Source organism: Mastomys coucha, unplaced genomic scaffold (assembly GCF_008632895.1).
Source record: "Mastomys coucha isolate ucsf_1 unplaced genomic scaffold, UCSF_Mcou_1 pScaffold14, whole genome shotgun sequence".
Lineage (NCBI taxonomy): Eukaryota > Metazoa > Chordata > Mammalia > Rodentia > Muridae > Mastomys > Mastomys coucha.
Genome location: NW_022196896.1, coordinates 106,165,862 through 106,183,827, shown reverse-complemented (window position 1 = coordinate 106,183,827; position 17,966 = coordinate 106,165,862). Strand labels below are relative to the sequence as shown.

The window sequence follows — 17,966 nt, the reverse complement described above, 5'->3', positions numbered from 1 at the left end:
CACCCCACTTTAAGTCATTGACTCTGTGGGCATGTGTGAGTATGAAGCTTTCCCTCAGATCCTGCCTTACAGCTCAGTGGCCTCTGCCCTCCTTGATGGGTTCCCTATCAGAAGGTAAGGATCTTCTCCAAACATTTCCACAGCTGCCATTGGTCTGGCTCAAAAAGTGTCTTCCATAAACCCTGACAAATAACACATTCTTTAGTCAGCTACCCCTCTTTCTTCTTACTTCCATCTCAGAATTATCAGTAGGATACACCTCACCCATGAGAACATGCACACACACGCATACTGGGTTTAGGGAAATGGCTCAGTGTCAAAGTGCTTGCTCTGCAAGGAAGTTCAGATCGCTGAAAGCAGCATGAGAAATTAGGCAAGGCAACACCTATGTGTATAACCCCAGCCTTAAGAGCCGAGACAGACAGATATCTGGAGCTCACTGGCTGGACAGCCTGGCCTGGCCGAATCTATAAGCTTCGGGTTCCATAAGAAACCCTGTCTCAAAAACTAAAAAGTTGAAAGACATCCATGATTAGCCTTAGATCTACGCACACAGCACACATGCATGTGTGTGAATATGCACACATGTGTGTCCGCGCACACGGTCACTCATATACATGGCGCCAAAAGAAAACTGTAAGAGGAAAAAAGTTCTAAGAATTATTGTTTCTCACCAATAAGTCACCCAAATATTGTGATGCACATCAGTAGACATGGTTACAGTTCTCACTGTAACCAAGAGATGCTGGAGATTGTATTCTGAGGCAAAGAAAGTACAGCATGCTTTACATACAAGCAGAACTCCAGCTGTTTGTTTGACTGTAACATTTTGCATGGTTACCCTTATCATGGCCTTAGCTAATACTCACTAAAGGTCCTTTGTGCACCAGACACTGCACCTAGGAGCTTCTAACCCAGGGCTGAATGTGGGTTCTCCATCCTACAGACCAAAGAATTGGGACAAAAGAAAGACACAGATTGCAAAAATCACGATAGCCACAAGGGGCTGCTTCTTTCTGCACCCTCCTAACAGGGATTCAGAAATTTGTTTGGAGGAAAGTCCACCATGAAAATGTCTCTCCGTGCTATGTGGGAGCAGGGCATGGATGAGAAAGGGGGTAGGGATGAGGGTAAAGTCTTTGCTTGAAACTTGAAGTCATTTTTTTTCCTCTGTTGCAATTGTAGTTGTAAACATTGCTTGGGCTGAAACCCTGTGGGATTTCTGGTGTTTGCCTTTCCAAGTCTAAGTCCTCTGATCTGTCAGTCTGTCAGCTTTAGCTACTGACTCCTGACCTTGAAGCTGGCAAAGATCTAGAGTCATCAGTAGAAGCAGCAGAATAGGCAGATGTCCCATGAACAGAGAGTCTGACCTCTCTCACCCCTACCGTGTCTAGGGGAATGGTCTGAAAGAGCATTTGAGCTTTTTGTATGTTATCATGGGCCACCTTCTAGCAGTTCAGGGTTGCACAGGTATTCAAAATCAGCTACTTGGGTTTGAATGTTTATCAAATAAATTTTCAATATTAGATTTTTTTTATAAAGAACAAAAGGACCTTTGACAGCTATATTTGAAGGAAATATACCTTCCTGAGGTATACCTCTCAGAACAATTTCCTTTCTCATCCATCTATTCACTCAGCAACAAATGCAGCGACCCCCTTCCTAAAGGCCAGATAGTGTGTCAAAAGCTGGACATGCATGGCCTTGCCATATGCCCTGAGAACCCAATGTCAATCAGGAAGATAGACAAGCAGACAGGAAGTGCCTGTGTGACATGAACGGAGCTGGGAAGTGGACCCTGGGCACTGGCTTCTGCAAACCTATAGCTCTCTATGATAGATGATGAGCTGTTGATAACCATCCTTCCATGAGAACAAAGAGTATGCAAGTATTGGGTACCAGGCAGTTGTGAGCTTAATCATTATTCTTAGATTTCCCTACACAATCCATGAGAAAACACATTAGGACATTTATCCATAATTTTTACAAGTAATGAATATTTTAGTCAAAAATGATTTTTTCTTCCATTTTCATGTGTGTGTGTGTGTGTGTGTGTGTGTATGTGCCATGCATATGTATGTATCTGGCATACATGTGTTGAAGGTCTAAGTGTACTTGTGGGCTCATGCACATGGAGGCTGTGGAGAGAATCGTTTTGATCAAATTTCTACATTCTTCAATGAGGCAGAGTCTGTCAGACAATCTCGGAGATCACTAATGCAGGCAATCTCATTAGCCAGCTTACTTGGAGAGACCGTGTCTCCATCTTCTGGGAGCAGAATTACAGAAAGGCAGTCCTAAGCCCTGGTTTCTATGGATTGAAATCTCCCATGCTCACACTTGTTTCCAAATGCTTAATCACTGAGCCATCTCCCAAATCCCTCAAAAACAATGTAAAAAAAAAAAAAGTAAGTGTTGTTTCCCCTTGGACTCAGTAGTTTTACAAACCTCAAAATCAATTGATTTGTAGGTAAACTCTGCCACCAGAAGAAACCGATAGTGTAGGTTCTTCTCTCTCAGCTCATCTTGAATTCTGAGCCCACATTTATTCCACGGGGTCAAAAGGAGACATGTTCCTGTCTCTTCAAAGAGAATGAATTATAAGGAATTTCTCACTTAGTTATCTACAGATAATGGAATCTTCTTTTTCCCTGGCTTCAAACCAGACAGATTTATAACGGCTAAAGCCCATGGGGCTCTCATGGAATAAAAATGATGGCTCGGGCGTTATTTTTAGCCCTGCAAACTTCAGCTTTTCAAAGGTTTAAAAACTGAGTGGTTCCGTTACATATAACTAGCTTGTACCCTACAGTCTTTGAAGACATGGTAATGTGGGTGCTTTTAAATAGCTGTAATTGGGGCATACTGTGTTCAATTTCTGTCGCAATAACACTGCAAAGTGTCAGAGGTCTGCAAACAAGATGGTATACGAACGCATGGTGACACATCTAGGTACCCATGCATGCCGTATGGTGTCACCTGGGCTACGATTAAAGACTTACAGAAGACATAAAGTGGTAATGAATGGCCTAAAGGTTGTTGAGCATCACTCAAAGTGTTGTGTTCTACTTAAGACTACCACAAGAGGGCATTCTTCCTCCAACTTCTGTGCAAACAAATTCCTCCTTTGATTTGTCCAAGTAAAACATATGTGTAGGATATATGCTGACGTTCCTTCGCCTGGCTGGGGGGAATGTTTATGCTGTTGTCTAATTATGACACAGTCTTCTCTGCTCGTTACTCTCTCCCTTTCTGGTTTGAACGTCATAGGCTGCTAATTAAAGACTTCAGATGACTGCAAGACTGGAACTTTTTTTTTCTTAGTCTATGGCTTTCTTGTCTGCCTGTGACTTGTCGCTAGAGTTCTCTAATAAAGCCAGTGCTTCGTCATGTGTCTCCCTTAGGGATTCTTTGAGGAAGAGGAAGGTAAAGAGTATATCTACAAAGAGCCTAAGCTCACAGGGCTCTCAGAGATTTCCCAAAGACTTCTCAAGCTCTATGCAGACAAATTTGGAGCAGACAATGTGAAGATAATTCAAGACTCCAACAAGGTAAGGAGACAAGCAGCATTCGCACACTGTGACTTGACTAGGTTCTTTCTCATCTTTAGCCACCGTTTTAATTTCCTAGCTGATCATGCGAAATGAACAATCCAAAGTATTGGAGATGTTTTTGCATATTGGTTGGCTGGTGAGTTTTTGGAACATTTTTTTTTATGTCTGTATCTACGTGAGTTTATGAATGCCATGTTTATGGATGTGTTCAAAGAGGTCAGGAGAAGGCATTGGCTCCTCCGGACTTTGGAGTTACAGGTGATCATGAACTGCCACGTGGGTGCTGCTAACCCGATCCAAGAGCAGTAAGCACTGTTAAACCCGATTCAGCATGATTATAAGATTGTATGCACTTCAGTAATTTTCATGTCATTTTTAGAGACAACTTATTAAGTCTTCTACTTTCTTCCATAATTCATACACTTTTGAATAGCAGTTAAAACATTGGAATAGCTGAGCTCAGAAGTGGAGGTGGAGGAAAAGCAAGACATTTACCTGTTTACCCAGTTCAGGAGGCCTTTGTGAACCCCACCATTCTGAGAGCTGTCATCTAATAGAACCCATTGCTATGGCATGGTATAAACTTGAGAGAATCCAAAGAAGCTCTTCTTGGCTCCAGGAAGCAACACATCTTCTCATTAAACTACTCCCAACCTTCGCAGACATTCTCATTCTCCAGCCAATCTCTAGCCAGTATCTACTTACATGCCACACCCAGAGCTAGGACTCGGGACACAGAATCTCATCTTCTAGACCTCTCAGTTCATATGCATGGAAAAACTTGTGTGAGTGGTTGATGACACAGAATGCAATGGAGCATCATGAGAGCAATCATAGAGTAAAGCAGGAGAAGCCCAGGGCAGGTGCCTGTAGGCAGCTCCGGTTGTTTGACCAATGGGGGGTGATCTTTGAGCTGACAAGTACAGGATCAGATGTGTTGCTGAAAGTCATAGGCATTCATAGGAGCCCAGCCCCTGCTGATAAGAAGGATCATTTGTGTTTAGAAAGGCAGATCTTTGAAAGACAGACTGGACAAAACAAGTATGACCAAGAGGGAAAGTTGGTTTGACCAATGGTATAGTGTAAAGAAGTCATTTTTCTTTCCTGCTTTCTTTTTCAAAGTTGATATTGAGGGAAATTTGACATAAAATTCATGGGCCTGGGTATAAGTCATTACAAATATATCCATCATTCTTAGCTTGAAAGATATGGCTGCCTTCTCTATTAAAGCTGGCAGAACTATTATAGTAGTGACCCATACAGATGAAAAGAAGTAAACACAGGATGAGAAAAAGGAGGTAGATTGAATATCAGGATAACTTGGGTCTTCATTCCTCTCTACTACCATAAGTCAGCTGATGGTCATTAGCAGCCCATCCAGAACCTCTATTTTAATATGTAAAACTATTACAGTTATGCCTGCCCTACCATGTAAATATGAATAACATTATAGAACATAGCCAAAAGGTTCCTGAAATCTCTAGAGCTGGATAGGAAGTGGACAGATACAAAGACAGAGAAAATTAGAAGCAGGTCCAAACTTCAAGACGTCTTCGACAAACACACAGAGAATCATCCTTCTCAAGCTCAAGGGGAGCCAGAGATGTTTCCTCAGATCTCCTTGAGCTGTCCAGGTCATTTCCTTCCTCTTAGTAACCCTAGGAACCAGAGAAGAGCTGGTATATGGTAGAAAATTTAGGAAGATGATTCCCAGACCTTCATATCTATATGCACACCCAGAAATGTGCATACGAAAAGCACACATATACACACATGCAATACACACATACCCACATACATGTGCACAAGAAATATGAAAATACAAACAATTGCAGGCATTTAACAGGCAGTCAGATAATCTGCCAGGGAGACAAGGAGCCTTCCTCTACATCTCTACATTACCAGTCCAAAGCCAAGGACACCAGTCTAGGTACATGGCTATCCCTCAGAGGAACAAAGAGATTTGTTTCCACTTTCAAGAAATTTTCACTCTGCACAGACTTGCTACAGAAGGGATAAAAGTTTAAGCTATGCCCTAGGCAGGAATCTGTCTTGAGAATACCCACAAGGCAGTCTGGCCCTGGCATGGTGAGCTGAGCTAGCTCTAGCCCCTGGTACTACCAGAGCCTGCTCCTTACCCACTGTCAGTCACTCTGTGGTCTGACAAAGTCTTCAGTGGTCTAAAGAACACAAGTGCCTTTTCTCCACCAGGAGGCAGCAGGGGAACTCATAAATCACCTGCAGCTCACTACTCTTGCTATATATACACCCTTGATGTGTTGACACAGGTAAATCCCAAGGATCTGGACCCCAAATACGCCTACATCCAGGTGACCTATGTCACACCATTCTTTGAAGAAAAGGAAATAGAGGACCGGAAGACAGATTTTGAAATGCATCACAACATCAATCGCTTTGTCTTTGAGACACCCTTCACTCTGTCAGGCAAGAAGCATGGAGGAGTTGCTGAGCAGTGCAAGCGGAGAACAGTCCTGACCAGTAAGTGCAGGGGCCAGCTGCCTGGAAACCTTCCCCACCTCAGGCTGAGACAGTCTTGGCGTTGGCTGGATTAGTGGAAGTCGTGTGTTGCTGCAGGAGTGAGGGAGACAGCTCAATTAGTAAAGTGCTTGTTGCATGAAAACATAAGTTCCATCCTAACACCCACCAAAGAAACATAAAGGCCTGCAGGCATGTATTGATAACCACAGCACCGGGCAGGCAGACACAGGTGGGACCCTAGCACTTATTGGCCAGCCAGCTTAACCTAATTAGGGAACCCCAAGTCACTATCTCAAAAAAAGGCTCTCTCTCAGAAAAACAAGGTAGTAAACTTCTGAGGAACAATCCTCATGTTGATATCGGACCTCCATACACACATGGGCACACATATGAAGTACGCAGGTACACACATATGAAGTTACTTTAACCCTGCAGATACGTTTCCAAAATATGTTGACCTGCCGTTGCTTGAGAGAACAGGAGATTCACCCCTCATTGTGTTCTGCTAAGAGGAAGCCTCTTAGCCATTTGCCGTGGTGAACATCTCTAATTCCAGTACTGGGAAGGAGTTCAAAGCAAACCTGGGCTACATAGCCATATTCCATGTGAAAATGACAATTAAAATAAATGTGGGGGAGGGGGAGGAGAACCTTTGAGAAGATACTGTCAGTAGAACTAGTGCAAGACATCCTTTCCCTTGAGCTGGGTGGGATATTCACAAGTATCATGGTGACCCGCCATGGTAAAGACACTGTCAGTAAACTCTCCCCTCTTTTCCACGAACCCTCCATTACCTGCTTCTGAGCTAGCAGCTATTGCTATGGTCAGCTTTAGGTAAAATCCTACCAACTGTCGGGTTCCAGCTCATCTCTAAATGAAAGCAGGCCTTGATCTGCAATGCCTAATTCGGTGCTCACTGCATCTCTTCTGTGAAGCAGTCACCCTTCCTTTTTGTTAACAGACACTGAGTGCTGAACTAGAGGTTAGGCCGGCTTCAGAGTCCTGTCAATCCGCGTAAATAAAACACTACTATGCCCTCACAGTGCTCACACTGGGGTAGAACAAAGACCCAAGTAAAGGAAGAACTTCCAAGGAAGGCTGCATAAACAAATAAATGTTTTAAGATATAGGGGCATGGTCTAGGGTGTTAAAACCCTCCGAGATAAAAGTGAAGCTTCTGTGGAGGAAGACCCCAACTATGTTGAAAGACCCCGGTTTTGAACCACCAAGAATCACACTGACTCGTAAAGTCTGAAAAGCATTTGCCTTCAGAAAGCTGACCCAGAGGGTTGTGGTTAAGATGCATCTAGAGTAAAACTCCTATATTCTATTCTATATTGAGAATTCTTTTTTGTAAATGTTTATTATTTATTTACATTTCAAAAGTTGCCCCTGAGTTCTTCACCCCATCCCCCCCACCTCTGAGAGAGTGCTCCCCACCCGCCCAACCACCCACACCCTCCTCACCCCCACCAGCATCCCTCTTCCCTGGGGCATCAAGTTTCCACAGGATTAAGGGCATCCTTTCCCACTGAGACTATACAAGGAAGTCCTCTGCTACACATATGCCCAGGGCCATGGACCAGTTCATGGAAATTCATGAAGATTTTATTACAGTGACCAGTTTCAGTGCATGCTGCAATTCTTTCAGGGTTTGGCTACCCTGCCTGTCTTAGCACAGCCTCAAGAAGGTTGATATGAGCTAGTGAAGATGAAAATAGACACAGGGAGAAGAAGCAGGGGATAAAACTAAGAGACATAAGATGGGATGACCCCTAGGCTAAAAGTAACTCACATCCATGGACACCACACAGACAGAATGTGATATGTTCCCAGAGACAATAGGAAATCCTGAAGACCTTCAGGAGTACCTGGGACTTTTCTTTGCCCCTTTAAATCTCTTTGCGTGTCCTTTGTGTGCAGCAAGCCACTTGTTCCCCTACGTGAAGAAGAGGATCCAGGTCGTCAGCCAGTCAAGCACAGAACTGAATCCTATAGAGGTGGCAATTGATGAGATGTCCAGGAAGGTCTCTGAGCTTAATCAGCTGTGCACGACAGAGGAGGTGGACATGATCCGACTACAGCTCAAACTCCAAGGCAGTGTCAGCGTGAAGGTCAGTAAGCATCGCCCAGAGCTCAGACTCACACAGCCAGTGAAACATGCTATAAAATGCTCGGTAACTCTGTTTTATACAATCTTTTTACGGAAGTGTATATAAGAAATGCTCTGGCTATTTCTGTTACTGTCTGTATTAGTCATTTTCCTCGTTGCTGTGAACAAATATTTCCAAATGCCTGAGAATAAATGACTTAAGGAAGGGTAGGATTGTTCTGGGTCACCGTGGTTTATGAGTACTGTCAGTCAAGGTAAGGAAGGTATACTAGCAGGAACATGAAGGGGCTGGTCACAGTGTGCCCCCAGTCACGAAAAAGAGAGATGAATGCTGGTGTTGAACTCTCTTCTATCCAGCCGTGGAATACTGCTACCCACATTTACAGTGCATCCTCCCATCCCAGGTAAACTAATCTTGAAAACCTCTCAAAGGCATGCCTAGAAACTGACTTTCTAGATGACACTGTATTCTGTCAGTTGACAAGCTAAGGCTTAACCAGGCTTTTATCTGCATCTTTAGAATTAGATTAATGCCAACACGGATGAAGGAAAGGGTCATAAGACACCACTTCTAGTTGAAAAACGCTGTGTTAGGTCGCCCAAGCCCTGATGGTCAGCCCCAAGCCAATGTATACACATGGGCAATCACCCTCAGGATGTTGTTGGGGGTTGGAGATGGGGTATGTGTGTGTGTGAAAGAGAGAGGGAGAGCAAAAGAGTGAGAGAGAGGAAGAGAGAGAGAGAGAGAGAGGAGAGATGCACAAAACAATAAGAAATATAGAAGAGGTCATTAATTCCAGATGGAGTGTGGGAGACTTAGGAGGAGTTGGAGGTGTGGACATGATGATAATACAGTGTAATTATATCTAAAATTGTCCAGGAATAAAATTTTAAATCTAAATTTTAAAAAAGAAGTAAAGAGGAAGCCTTAAGGAAAAAACTTGAGTGGGAGAGGAAGATAGATATGGTAGGGGTGGGGTGGGTGAAAATGGCTAAAATTCATTAAATAAATGATTTAAAACCATCAAGTTTTAAAACGTGCAGAGACATACTAAATTTGGCTTCAAGAAAACCTCTTCTCCCTAACCTTCCTATATCATATACCCCAAAGAATAAATTAACCAATTAATAAATTTTGCACTCCATGTAAATCTGTTGTAAAAACCTTATTCATTACAAAATATTCTTTTTTAAAAAGAATGTTTAATAGTTGAAAATTGTGTATCAGTGCTTATGGGCTGTGAGAGCTATGGCAGCAGCATCGAGAATGAACAGTGAATGATGGGGAGAATAAATCGTGTCAGAACCACTGAGGAATACTGGTGGCCCCAGTGGCTAGTAGAGGCACTCGTCACACTCTGCTGGACATCCACTTCTAAAACTAACGGTGCTAGCATAGGAGGGCTGGCAGGAACAAAGAAAGCAAGGGTCCACTAATAAGGTAAAGGCCTGGACTGGCCTGAGTGCTCTGAGGAGGAGGACGGGGTTGGATCCCAACATGTTCCTCATTGTGGGGAGGAAGGTGAGGTGACTCATGAGACAGCATTTAATCAGTAATCGACATAAAATAGCATCTTAATATACTAACCTTAAAAGTCAAAAATAAGCATGAAAAGCCCATAATGAACGAAGTCGTAACAGCTTAGAGCTGGGAAGATGGCTCAGTAAGTAAGGACATTTGTTGTGCAAACATAAAGACCTGCACTCAAATATCAATAATATAATAATAATAATATAATAATAATAATAATAACAACAACAACAACGATGATGTTGATGATGATGGTGTGACTGCATGCACACTTGTAACCCCAGAGCTGTGGGAGGGGGCAGGAGATGGAGATGGGGGTGGGTGCTTGCTGGTTATCAGCCTAGATCCAGGTTTAGTGGGAGTCCCTTCTCAAGGAAATAAGGCAGAGAGTGGTAGAACAGGACACCCGATGTACTCCTCTGCCTTCTGCCTGTGCACATAAGCACACATTCCGATATTCGTGAGGAGGGGTAGCAAGGAGGAGAGAGAAAGGAAGGAAAGGAAGGGCTGTAAAATGGCCCAACAGGTAAAGGCACTTGCTACCAAGCCTGAAGACCAGAGTTCAATCCCTGGGACCTACGGAGTTGAAGATAACTGACTCCCACGAGTTGTCCTCTGACCTGTTTATGTGCATCATGGCTCTTAGGTTAACTCACACACATACATATAACACACACAATACACACTACACACACACACAATAAATAAATAAATAAATAAATAAATAAATAAATGTAATAAATATGTCAAAAGCAAATTTTTAAAACAATTAAAGAGAAAGAAGGAAATATAAAGTCTTAGATAAAATCAGACCAGTAGCCATGCCTTTCCCTGCTAGGTTTGACCTGTTACAAAAGGGAGACTCAGTGATGCTGGTGCTGATAGGCTCAGCTCTTGCCCTTTTCTCTTTTCTGTGCCCCCACTGGCTGACTCAAAAAGACTGGAATAAATAGATATGTTCATGCTGAGCATTAAGGCAAGACAAGCCAGCAGCCCTGGGCACAGAGTTAGGTGGAGGATGAGCCTGGAGACTCAAAGGGCATGTAGCACGAGTGACTCTGCCCACTGCACTGCAAAACTCGGCGTCCAAGGGCATCTGACTCAGATACAACATTCTCTCCCATCCCGTCATGGATACAACATTCTCTCCCATCCCGTTGTGGATACAACATTCTCTCCCATCCCGTCGTGGTTTCATTTCTGTTGCTGCTCTATGAATATTAATATAGATTTTCTATTTATAAATTATTAATTATAAGTTGTTAAATGTATAATCAATGATTGATAATTAATATTAATTAATGTTGATATTGTCAAGATATTTTATAATACCTTGACAAAAAAAAAAAAAAACTCAAGAAGACAGGGTTTATTCCAGCGTACAGTTCCAGTGATAGTCCACCATTGTGAGGCATCAAGGCAGAAGCTTCGCACAGCTAGTCACACCACATCTACAGTCAAGAGCAGAGAGAAACGAATCCATACATCTTCACTTTTTTAAAGGTCAAAAATAAGCATGAAAAGCCCATAAGGAACAAAGTAGCAACAGCTTCCTTGCTTGCTTGCTTGCTTGCTTGCTTGCTTGCTTGCTTGCTTGCTTGCTTGCTTGCTTGCTTGCTTGCTTGCTCAGCTTGATTTCTCTCCTCTACATATGTCAGGAACCCCTGCCTAGAGAATAGTGCTAGACTGTAGACTGTCTTCCCATGTCAGTTCATGTATGGAAGATAATCCCTGACAGAAAAGCCCACAGGCCAACCTAGAGGAAGCAAGCCTTCATTGAGACCCTTTTGCCAGATGATTCTCCACTGTAAGGTTCAAAATTAAAGCTAATCATCACACTTTCCAAAACCCATACCCATATTAATGGGTTATATCACTAAGAGAAATGAACTCCTTCACTCATATGCATGCATGGGAATAGAAGCTGGTATTGTAAAGCTGGGGGCAGGGGATGTCTCTCGGTGGTAGAGCACATACATATCATAGGCAAGGTCCAGGGCTCAACCTCCAGCACTCGAAAAGAAAAGAAGAGAGGAGAGGAGGGAAGGGGAGAGGAGAGGAGAGGAGAGGAGGGGAGAGGAGAGGAGAGGAGAGAAGAGAAAAAGAAAAGAAAACAAAACAAAAGACAAACAGCTTGGCCGTGCATTCATTCAGCAACTCTGATAAATGCTTCCTTGGCCCAGATCTTAGCAAGGCTTTCAAGTGCTACACAGAGAAACACAAAATGCTGGGAGGAGGGGGGACCACTGGGGAGGGGGGGCAGTGCACACACCACTACCTCTGTGGAATGTCTTTTCATAACCATTATGTGTCTATTTTAGTGATAATGAAAGAAAAAACTCAAACACTGGATGTCAAAAATTACTAAATTTAACTTCAGTGAAAGTATTTAAGGGAAAGGACCCTCATTTTCCAAGTTGTTATAGAAAGAGCACTCAAGAAGTAGGTGAAGGCGACAGGAGGCAAGAAGGGCTCTGTGCTATGACATTTTCTGGGGAGGCATGTTCAAGCATCTGTTCATGGGAACCAATGATAAAGCTAGTAGTGATCGTATCGAAGTCCAGCTTGGCAAACCAGTAAGGTTCTTTGGATTGCTTACTGGAGTGTGTGTACAGAGTTACTCAAAGAAGCACGTATAACTCAGACGTCCCCAACACAGGTGACAAGTCACATACACGGAGTCCCTGGAGCTCTCTGCTCAACCTGTAGGCTTACTGCTCCTCAGTTAGGGTCTCTTGCTTCCTTACAAGTGTTTGTGCTTATGTACACCCTCGGGGAGGCATCTTGTGAAGCCCTTCAGCTTTCTGGGACTTACAAGGTTTTGTTTATTTCCTGAGTCTCACTAGCCACCCTCGTCCATTGGGGATGGGGAAGTTTCCATGCAAGGAAGTCGCAGCATCATAAGTTGGCACATGACTGAATTTGGCAAGGGGAACAGGAAAGGCCAAACTAGCATATATCTAATGAGTGGCTTACTGACCCTTAGAAAAAACAAGTTTCAGCAAGGATACAAAGTATCCTAAAGATTACAATGTAGTGGGAGGGAGCCAGAGTACCATGTGATTGGTTAGAAAACTGACCCATTCCTTACCATGGAAACGATCCATAAAGAAGAGAATCCTCAGCCAAATCTCTTCTCCCCTTAGGTCAATGCTGGACCAATGGCTTACGCTCGAGCCTTTCTCGAAGAAACTAATGCAAAGAAATATCCTGACAACCAAGTAAAGCTACTGAAGGAAATATTCAGGTAAGATTGGAATGTTCCTCTTTTAACTACTTCATACAGAAAGGCATGAAAGACATTCAAGGTAGCAGTCTATCTACCTGGCTTAGGACCCAAAGTCACTGAACTCAGTGCCTCTTCCTGGGACTGGATTTTAATTTGCTTAATGCTGTGGTTAAAGGCAATTTGCAGATGCGTGTGGGCAGGCTCTTGATGTGAATGAGCGTCTCATCAAGGAGGACCAGCTGGAGTACCAGGAAGAACTGAGGTCCCATTATAAGGACATGCTCAGTGAACTGTCTGCCATCATGAATGAGCAGGTGAGCATCCCCTGGTGTGACCTACAGTTCCTGGCTATTGCTAGAGGGACTGTAGAATCTTTCCTTAGTGCAATGTTCCTGACATCAGCACTGTGATGTTGAGTTTCTCCTTCCCTGTGTACAACAGCCCTTGGCTCAAAGCCCAGAAACACCTACAGAAAGAGAATATGAAAACTCAAAGGCTTTCCCCAATTTTGCAGGTATTTACCCAAGCCATACAGAGTGTTGGCTCTCTAGAATGTGCAGACCTGGTTAGACACTGAGAAGCACAAGGTGGAAATTCCCCTCCCATTAAGGCCTGCCACCACTCCATGAGTCCCTTGAGGAACTCAATACCTAAGATATGGGATGGCATTTCACATTCTTGCCACTAGGGGATTTCATACCATGCTCAGAGTGAACCTTGGGATTTCCCATGGGTCTTTTACCTTGAGACTTCCTAAGTAGATGCTGGACCACAAGCAGAGGTCCACAATTGGGAAAAAAGAAAAAAGATAGATAGACAGACAGATAGATAGATAGATAGATAGATAGATAGATAGATAGATAGATGATAGAGAATTTGATAGCTATATATATGTATACACACACACACACATATACATATACTCTATAATCAAGTCATTCATGATCTTGGGTATATATCCACCGTATTCTATATGGCTTACATGAATTGTGACCATTCAATAATGTCAGTATTTTGGCAGTGCTAAAAGCAAGCAGTTGAACATCAAGTGAACTTCCCTAGCCTACTTGGCAGCATCCATCAACCCTCACACTCTACTTGAGTGGTGACCTGTAGCCTTCCCAGTAATGTAATATCACTGGTTTCCTATCAGTTCCCTCTCGTCTGCCTAATGACCTAGTACCATCACCACAGAGCAAGGCAAATGCTGGAACTGTTATTCTGATCATGTTCAGGACACGTTCCTTCCTCTCTGTCTTCTTCCACCCACTCCTCTTAACACTCCACAGTAGCTCAAGGAGGAGGGAATGGTAAGCTGACGTATGATGGAAAGAATAAATCTCGTAGATAGGACTCCCCAACAGAGAGTGTGTTAACTGGGGATTTCTGAGAGGTGGTGGGAATTAAATACCTTGGTGGAGCACATATTGGAGACATTATTAAATCTGGGATATAAATGAGGAGAACAGATGTAAACACCGAGAAACCACACTTGTCTCTCACTGTAAATCATGCCTGGCCTTGAACTGTCTGGCAAAATATTTTTCTCTTTTTTTCTCCTGGCAGCTCTGTCGTGGTCCATGTCTATACAGCTTCTGCTCCTCTGTGTCTAGCATTTCCCTCAGTACTGTGAGCAAAAGTGGTATGTTTTCCTCTTCGTGCGTCTATCCTGTCCTGCAGTCAGTCTCCTGTCCACCCACCTTGTCCCATCACTAGCCCTGTGCCCCAATCAGCTTTGGCAGCTCAGCTTCTGTTAAGTCTTCTTTGCCATATGAACACATGTCATGTGAACAGCTTAGCTTTGAGAAAGAAAACTACTTCACCTCCTAACTGTATTTGAGCTCCTTCGAGTTTTAAAAATAAGGACCCGTAATGATTTCGTGATACTTCAAAATATAAAAGAAAAACACAAAGGCCAGGCATTGGAGAGGAGAGAAACAGGAATTTTTTGTTTTGTTTTGTTTTGTTTCTTTTTGTTTCTTTTTTTTTTTTTTTTTTTTTTTTTTTTTTTTTTTTTTTTTTTTTTGTAAAGGAAACCTTTAACAAGAGAAGGAAAATTTGGCTCTCTGCTTCCTGGAAACCAATCAAAGGGAAAAACCTGATGGATTACACCAGTCTCTTTATTCAGAAAAAGAAATATATCTGTTGAAGAGAAAGGTGATTTTCCTGCTGGTCTTGAGCATATAGTAGGTCCTCATCACATAGGTGACTTGATAACCGAGTATTTTCCTTTGTCTGAATGTGAGCGTGCATACTCCAGAAGCAGGAGCACATAACCAAGTGCTGAGAGAACTTACCCGCTGAGCTTTGAAAATCAGAAATAATTTGAGCCAACTGACATAGAAACACAAAATTAATTATGCCATATGCACCCCCACAGGACCAAGGAAAGTCTTTAGCTTGAAAATTACCAAAGTTAACCATGTTGTTAGGGGGAAACCCTTGTTATAAGAGGAAACAGGGTCATGCCTATAACACATGCCTATGATCTCAGCACTTGAGAGATCAGGAGAACAGGAGCAGTTCGGGATAATCATTGACTACACAGCAAGTTTAAGACCAGTCTGGGATACGTGAGATCCTTTCTCAAACAGGAAAAAAAAGCAATGATAACAGCTGGAGAGGCCAGTGAGCTGGTTCTTTGGTTGAAGTCTTTTGCCTGAAGCCCAATGACCTGAGTTCAACCATTAGAACCCACATGGTAGAAAGAAGGAACTGACTCCCAAAGACTGTCTCCCAGCTTCCCCATGCACAGTGTGTCCCGTGTGCATGCAGGCACATACATGCACTCATTTAAAAAAAAAAAAAAAAAAGGAAGAAGAGAGGAAACAGAGCCAAAACAGAATAATGCTGGTATATAAGATGGAGATGTAGAAAACATGTACTTGGAATTGGTAGTGACAAGGCACCCCTTCCTTTAATAGGCAACCAGAAATACAGTTTCATAAACAGCCTCAAACCAAAACCATTAAGGCCTTTCCTTGGCTGGGGCCAATGGAACTCATACAAGCATGCAAATGAAGCATAAATATAAGATGCTCTTTTGGACTGTGTTCCAACTGAGTGAGGATGGCAGCAGAATCAAGTCAGCTGTGGCCATGAGGCTCCAACTTAAAACACAGAAGTGGGAGCAGAGCCCTTCTGTTCTAGTGCCAGGAAAGTGAGATGTGAACACAGCTTGCTGTCAGACGCCGATACGCTTTAGACACATAAAGAGCCAAATTACCTATGCAGGATCTTGCGACTCTGACCCGAAGAAGGGTGTAAGGCAAGCATGGGGCACTCAGATGCTGGGTGCTCTGTGGGGGGTTGGGGGAGCTCTGGGATGAGACATCAGGACATCACAGTAAGGTTAGTGAGGAAATCAAATGGGAAAATAAATACTCACAAGTCTCTTTTGTACAAAGATAAACTTTGGGTACGGACCCGCAGCTTCTGTAGGGCTGTGGCCACTGTTGGCATACAGTTATTTTGATACGGCTGACAAAGTGTCATATAGACATATTGATATTATTTTCAGTTAAGTCAGATTGATTTGCTTATACTCCCATTAATGCAAACATGCAAGTGAGTTTTCTGATGTTTTTCTCCCTTAGGGGAGATGTTAGCAATGTAAATTATAAATTTTTAGAATAGACTGAGATATTGGAATTAATCAAATACATTTGTAACCACTTAAACATTTATGAATTCACATCTTGACAGTCAGAGTCTAGTGAAGCTACTTTTTACATCCCCATGGCAACCAGCATATGGGCTTTGAAGAAAAGATTCTCCAGAACTACTTTGACTAAGATATTTTCCAAACTTACTAACACCCCATCGGGAATGAGTCACTGTTCTGGAGTTTAGTTCTGTGTTTGGGGATATGAAAATTGATCTCTACTTATTTTTATGTGTGTGTTGTATCTGTCTTGCTTTAAGATTACGGGCAGGGACGACCCAGCAAAGTGCGGAGTGGAGCGACCCTACACCACACGTGTAACTAGCAAGGGGACCCCAGCTGTACCTGTGGTCTCCATCTCACCCAGTGCTGAAGTTTGAGAGGAGCCCTGGAGCATCCGATGCACCTCTCAGAGGACTCTCTAAATTTTTTGCCGCTAATGTCAGGGAAGAAAAAGATAGATTTAATTTATTTGAAGTTTTTACAGTGTTAATCTTGTTTACCTCGCTAGCTTGAGAATTTTGCCAGCCCTGAAATTTGCACATTTTCTACGATTCCTTTGTTTCCTTGGAGTAGTATTGATCAAGCCACGCTAAACATTTGTTCTGAAATTCCAATGAACGTGCAGCTTAAAAGCAAACTGAGTTTGTTCTTGGGTATAATTGTTCAATTCCAGGTCTCATACATGCATTTTAAAGGTCAAAGTGAATGTTTTTGTAACATTTAAGCATATTTCCAGTGTAAATAGAGGATTGTAAAATATATGGTTTTTATCACATTTCAAAGAATGTTTTTAGTTGATCCTTACGAAAAGTACTAAAATTATATGGGTAACATTTCAGATGTTATATTAAAATATTTGTGTATGTGTAAAAATGTTGATAAATACTAATCTCTAAAGTTTGTGGACTTCCTTTATTTGTAATATATGTGCTTTTAAGAGCAATGGGATGTGAAATTATAAAAGTATTTTGCTGTTGTTAATATGAATAAAAATACAGTTACTTTGCACTTGGTTTCCTTTGGGGAGCTGGGTCAATAGGGCACTCACCTGGCATGCACAAATGCCTACATTCAGCCCTCAGCACCGAGTGATACAGACATGGCCATGACACAGCATTCCCAACACTCAGGAGGTAGAGTTGGGAGAGTGAGAAATTTAAGGTCATCTGCAGCCACTTAGCAAGTGAGGGGATGGCATAAGTACCTGAGAGGTGGTCAAGTTGCCGCTGTGAGTGGTTTCTTGGGTAGCTATTGAACCATTCATATGCTGTGCTTTTAATGCCTTACCAAAAGCCAAAGAGAGACCCGAGCCTCAGCCTGGAGGATCCTCTAAGGACGAATTAAACACACTGAGGATTTCTAAATGTAGGATA

The 17,966-nt window shown here is 42.7% G+C and overlaps 1 protein-coding gene across 11 annotated transcripts in view; it reads left to right on the top strand.

Annotated features, from left to right (window-relative positions):
* The window catches only part of Dock10 (dedicator of cytokinesis 10), a 254,449-nt gene extending 236,848 nt beyond the window's left edge, over positions 1-17,601 (top strand). For 6 of the 11 annotated variants that reach the window (XM_031368152.1, XM_031368151.1, XM_031368150.1 and 3 more), the window contains exons 51-57: positions 3,405-3,551; positions 5,843-6,053; positions 7,977-8,167; positions 12,844-12,944; positions 13,102-13,240; positions 14,493-14,568; positions 16,851-17,601. In XM_031368152.1, coding sequence (XP_031224012.1) covers positions 3,405-3,551; positions 5,843-6,053; positions 7,977-8,167; positions 12,844-12,944; positions 13,102-13,240; positions 14,493-14,568; positions 16,851-16,915 — 930 coding nt within the window. In that variant the 3' untranslated portion in view covers positions 16,916-17,601. The remainder of the gene's footprint in view (positions 1-3,404; positions 3,552-5,842; positions 6,054-7,976; positions 8,168-12,843; positions 12,945-13,101; positions 13,241-14,492; positions 14,569-16,850) is intronic. The other 5 variants (XM_031368153.1, XM_031368149.1, XM_031368158.1 and 2 more) reach the window with 1 other exon arrangement.
* Positions 17,602-17,966: the final 365 nt, after the last annotated feature.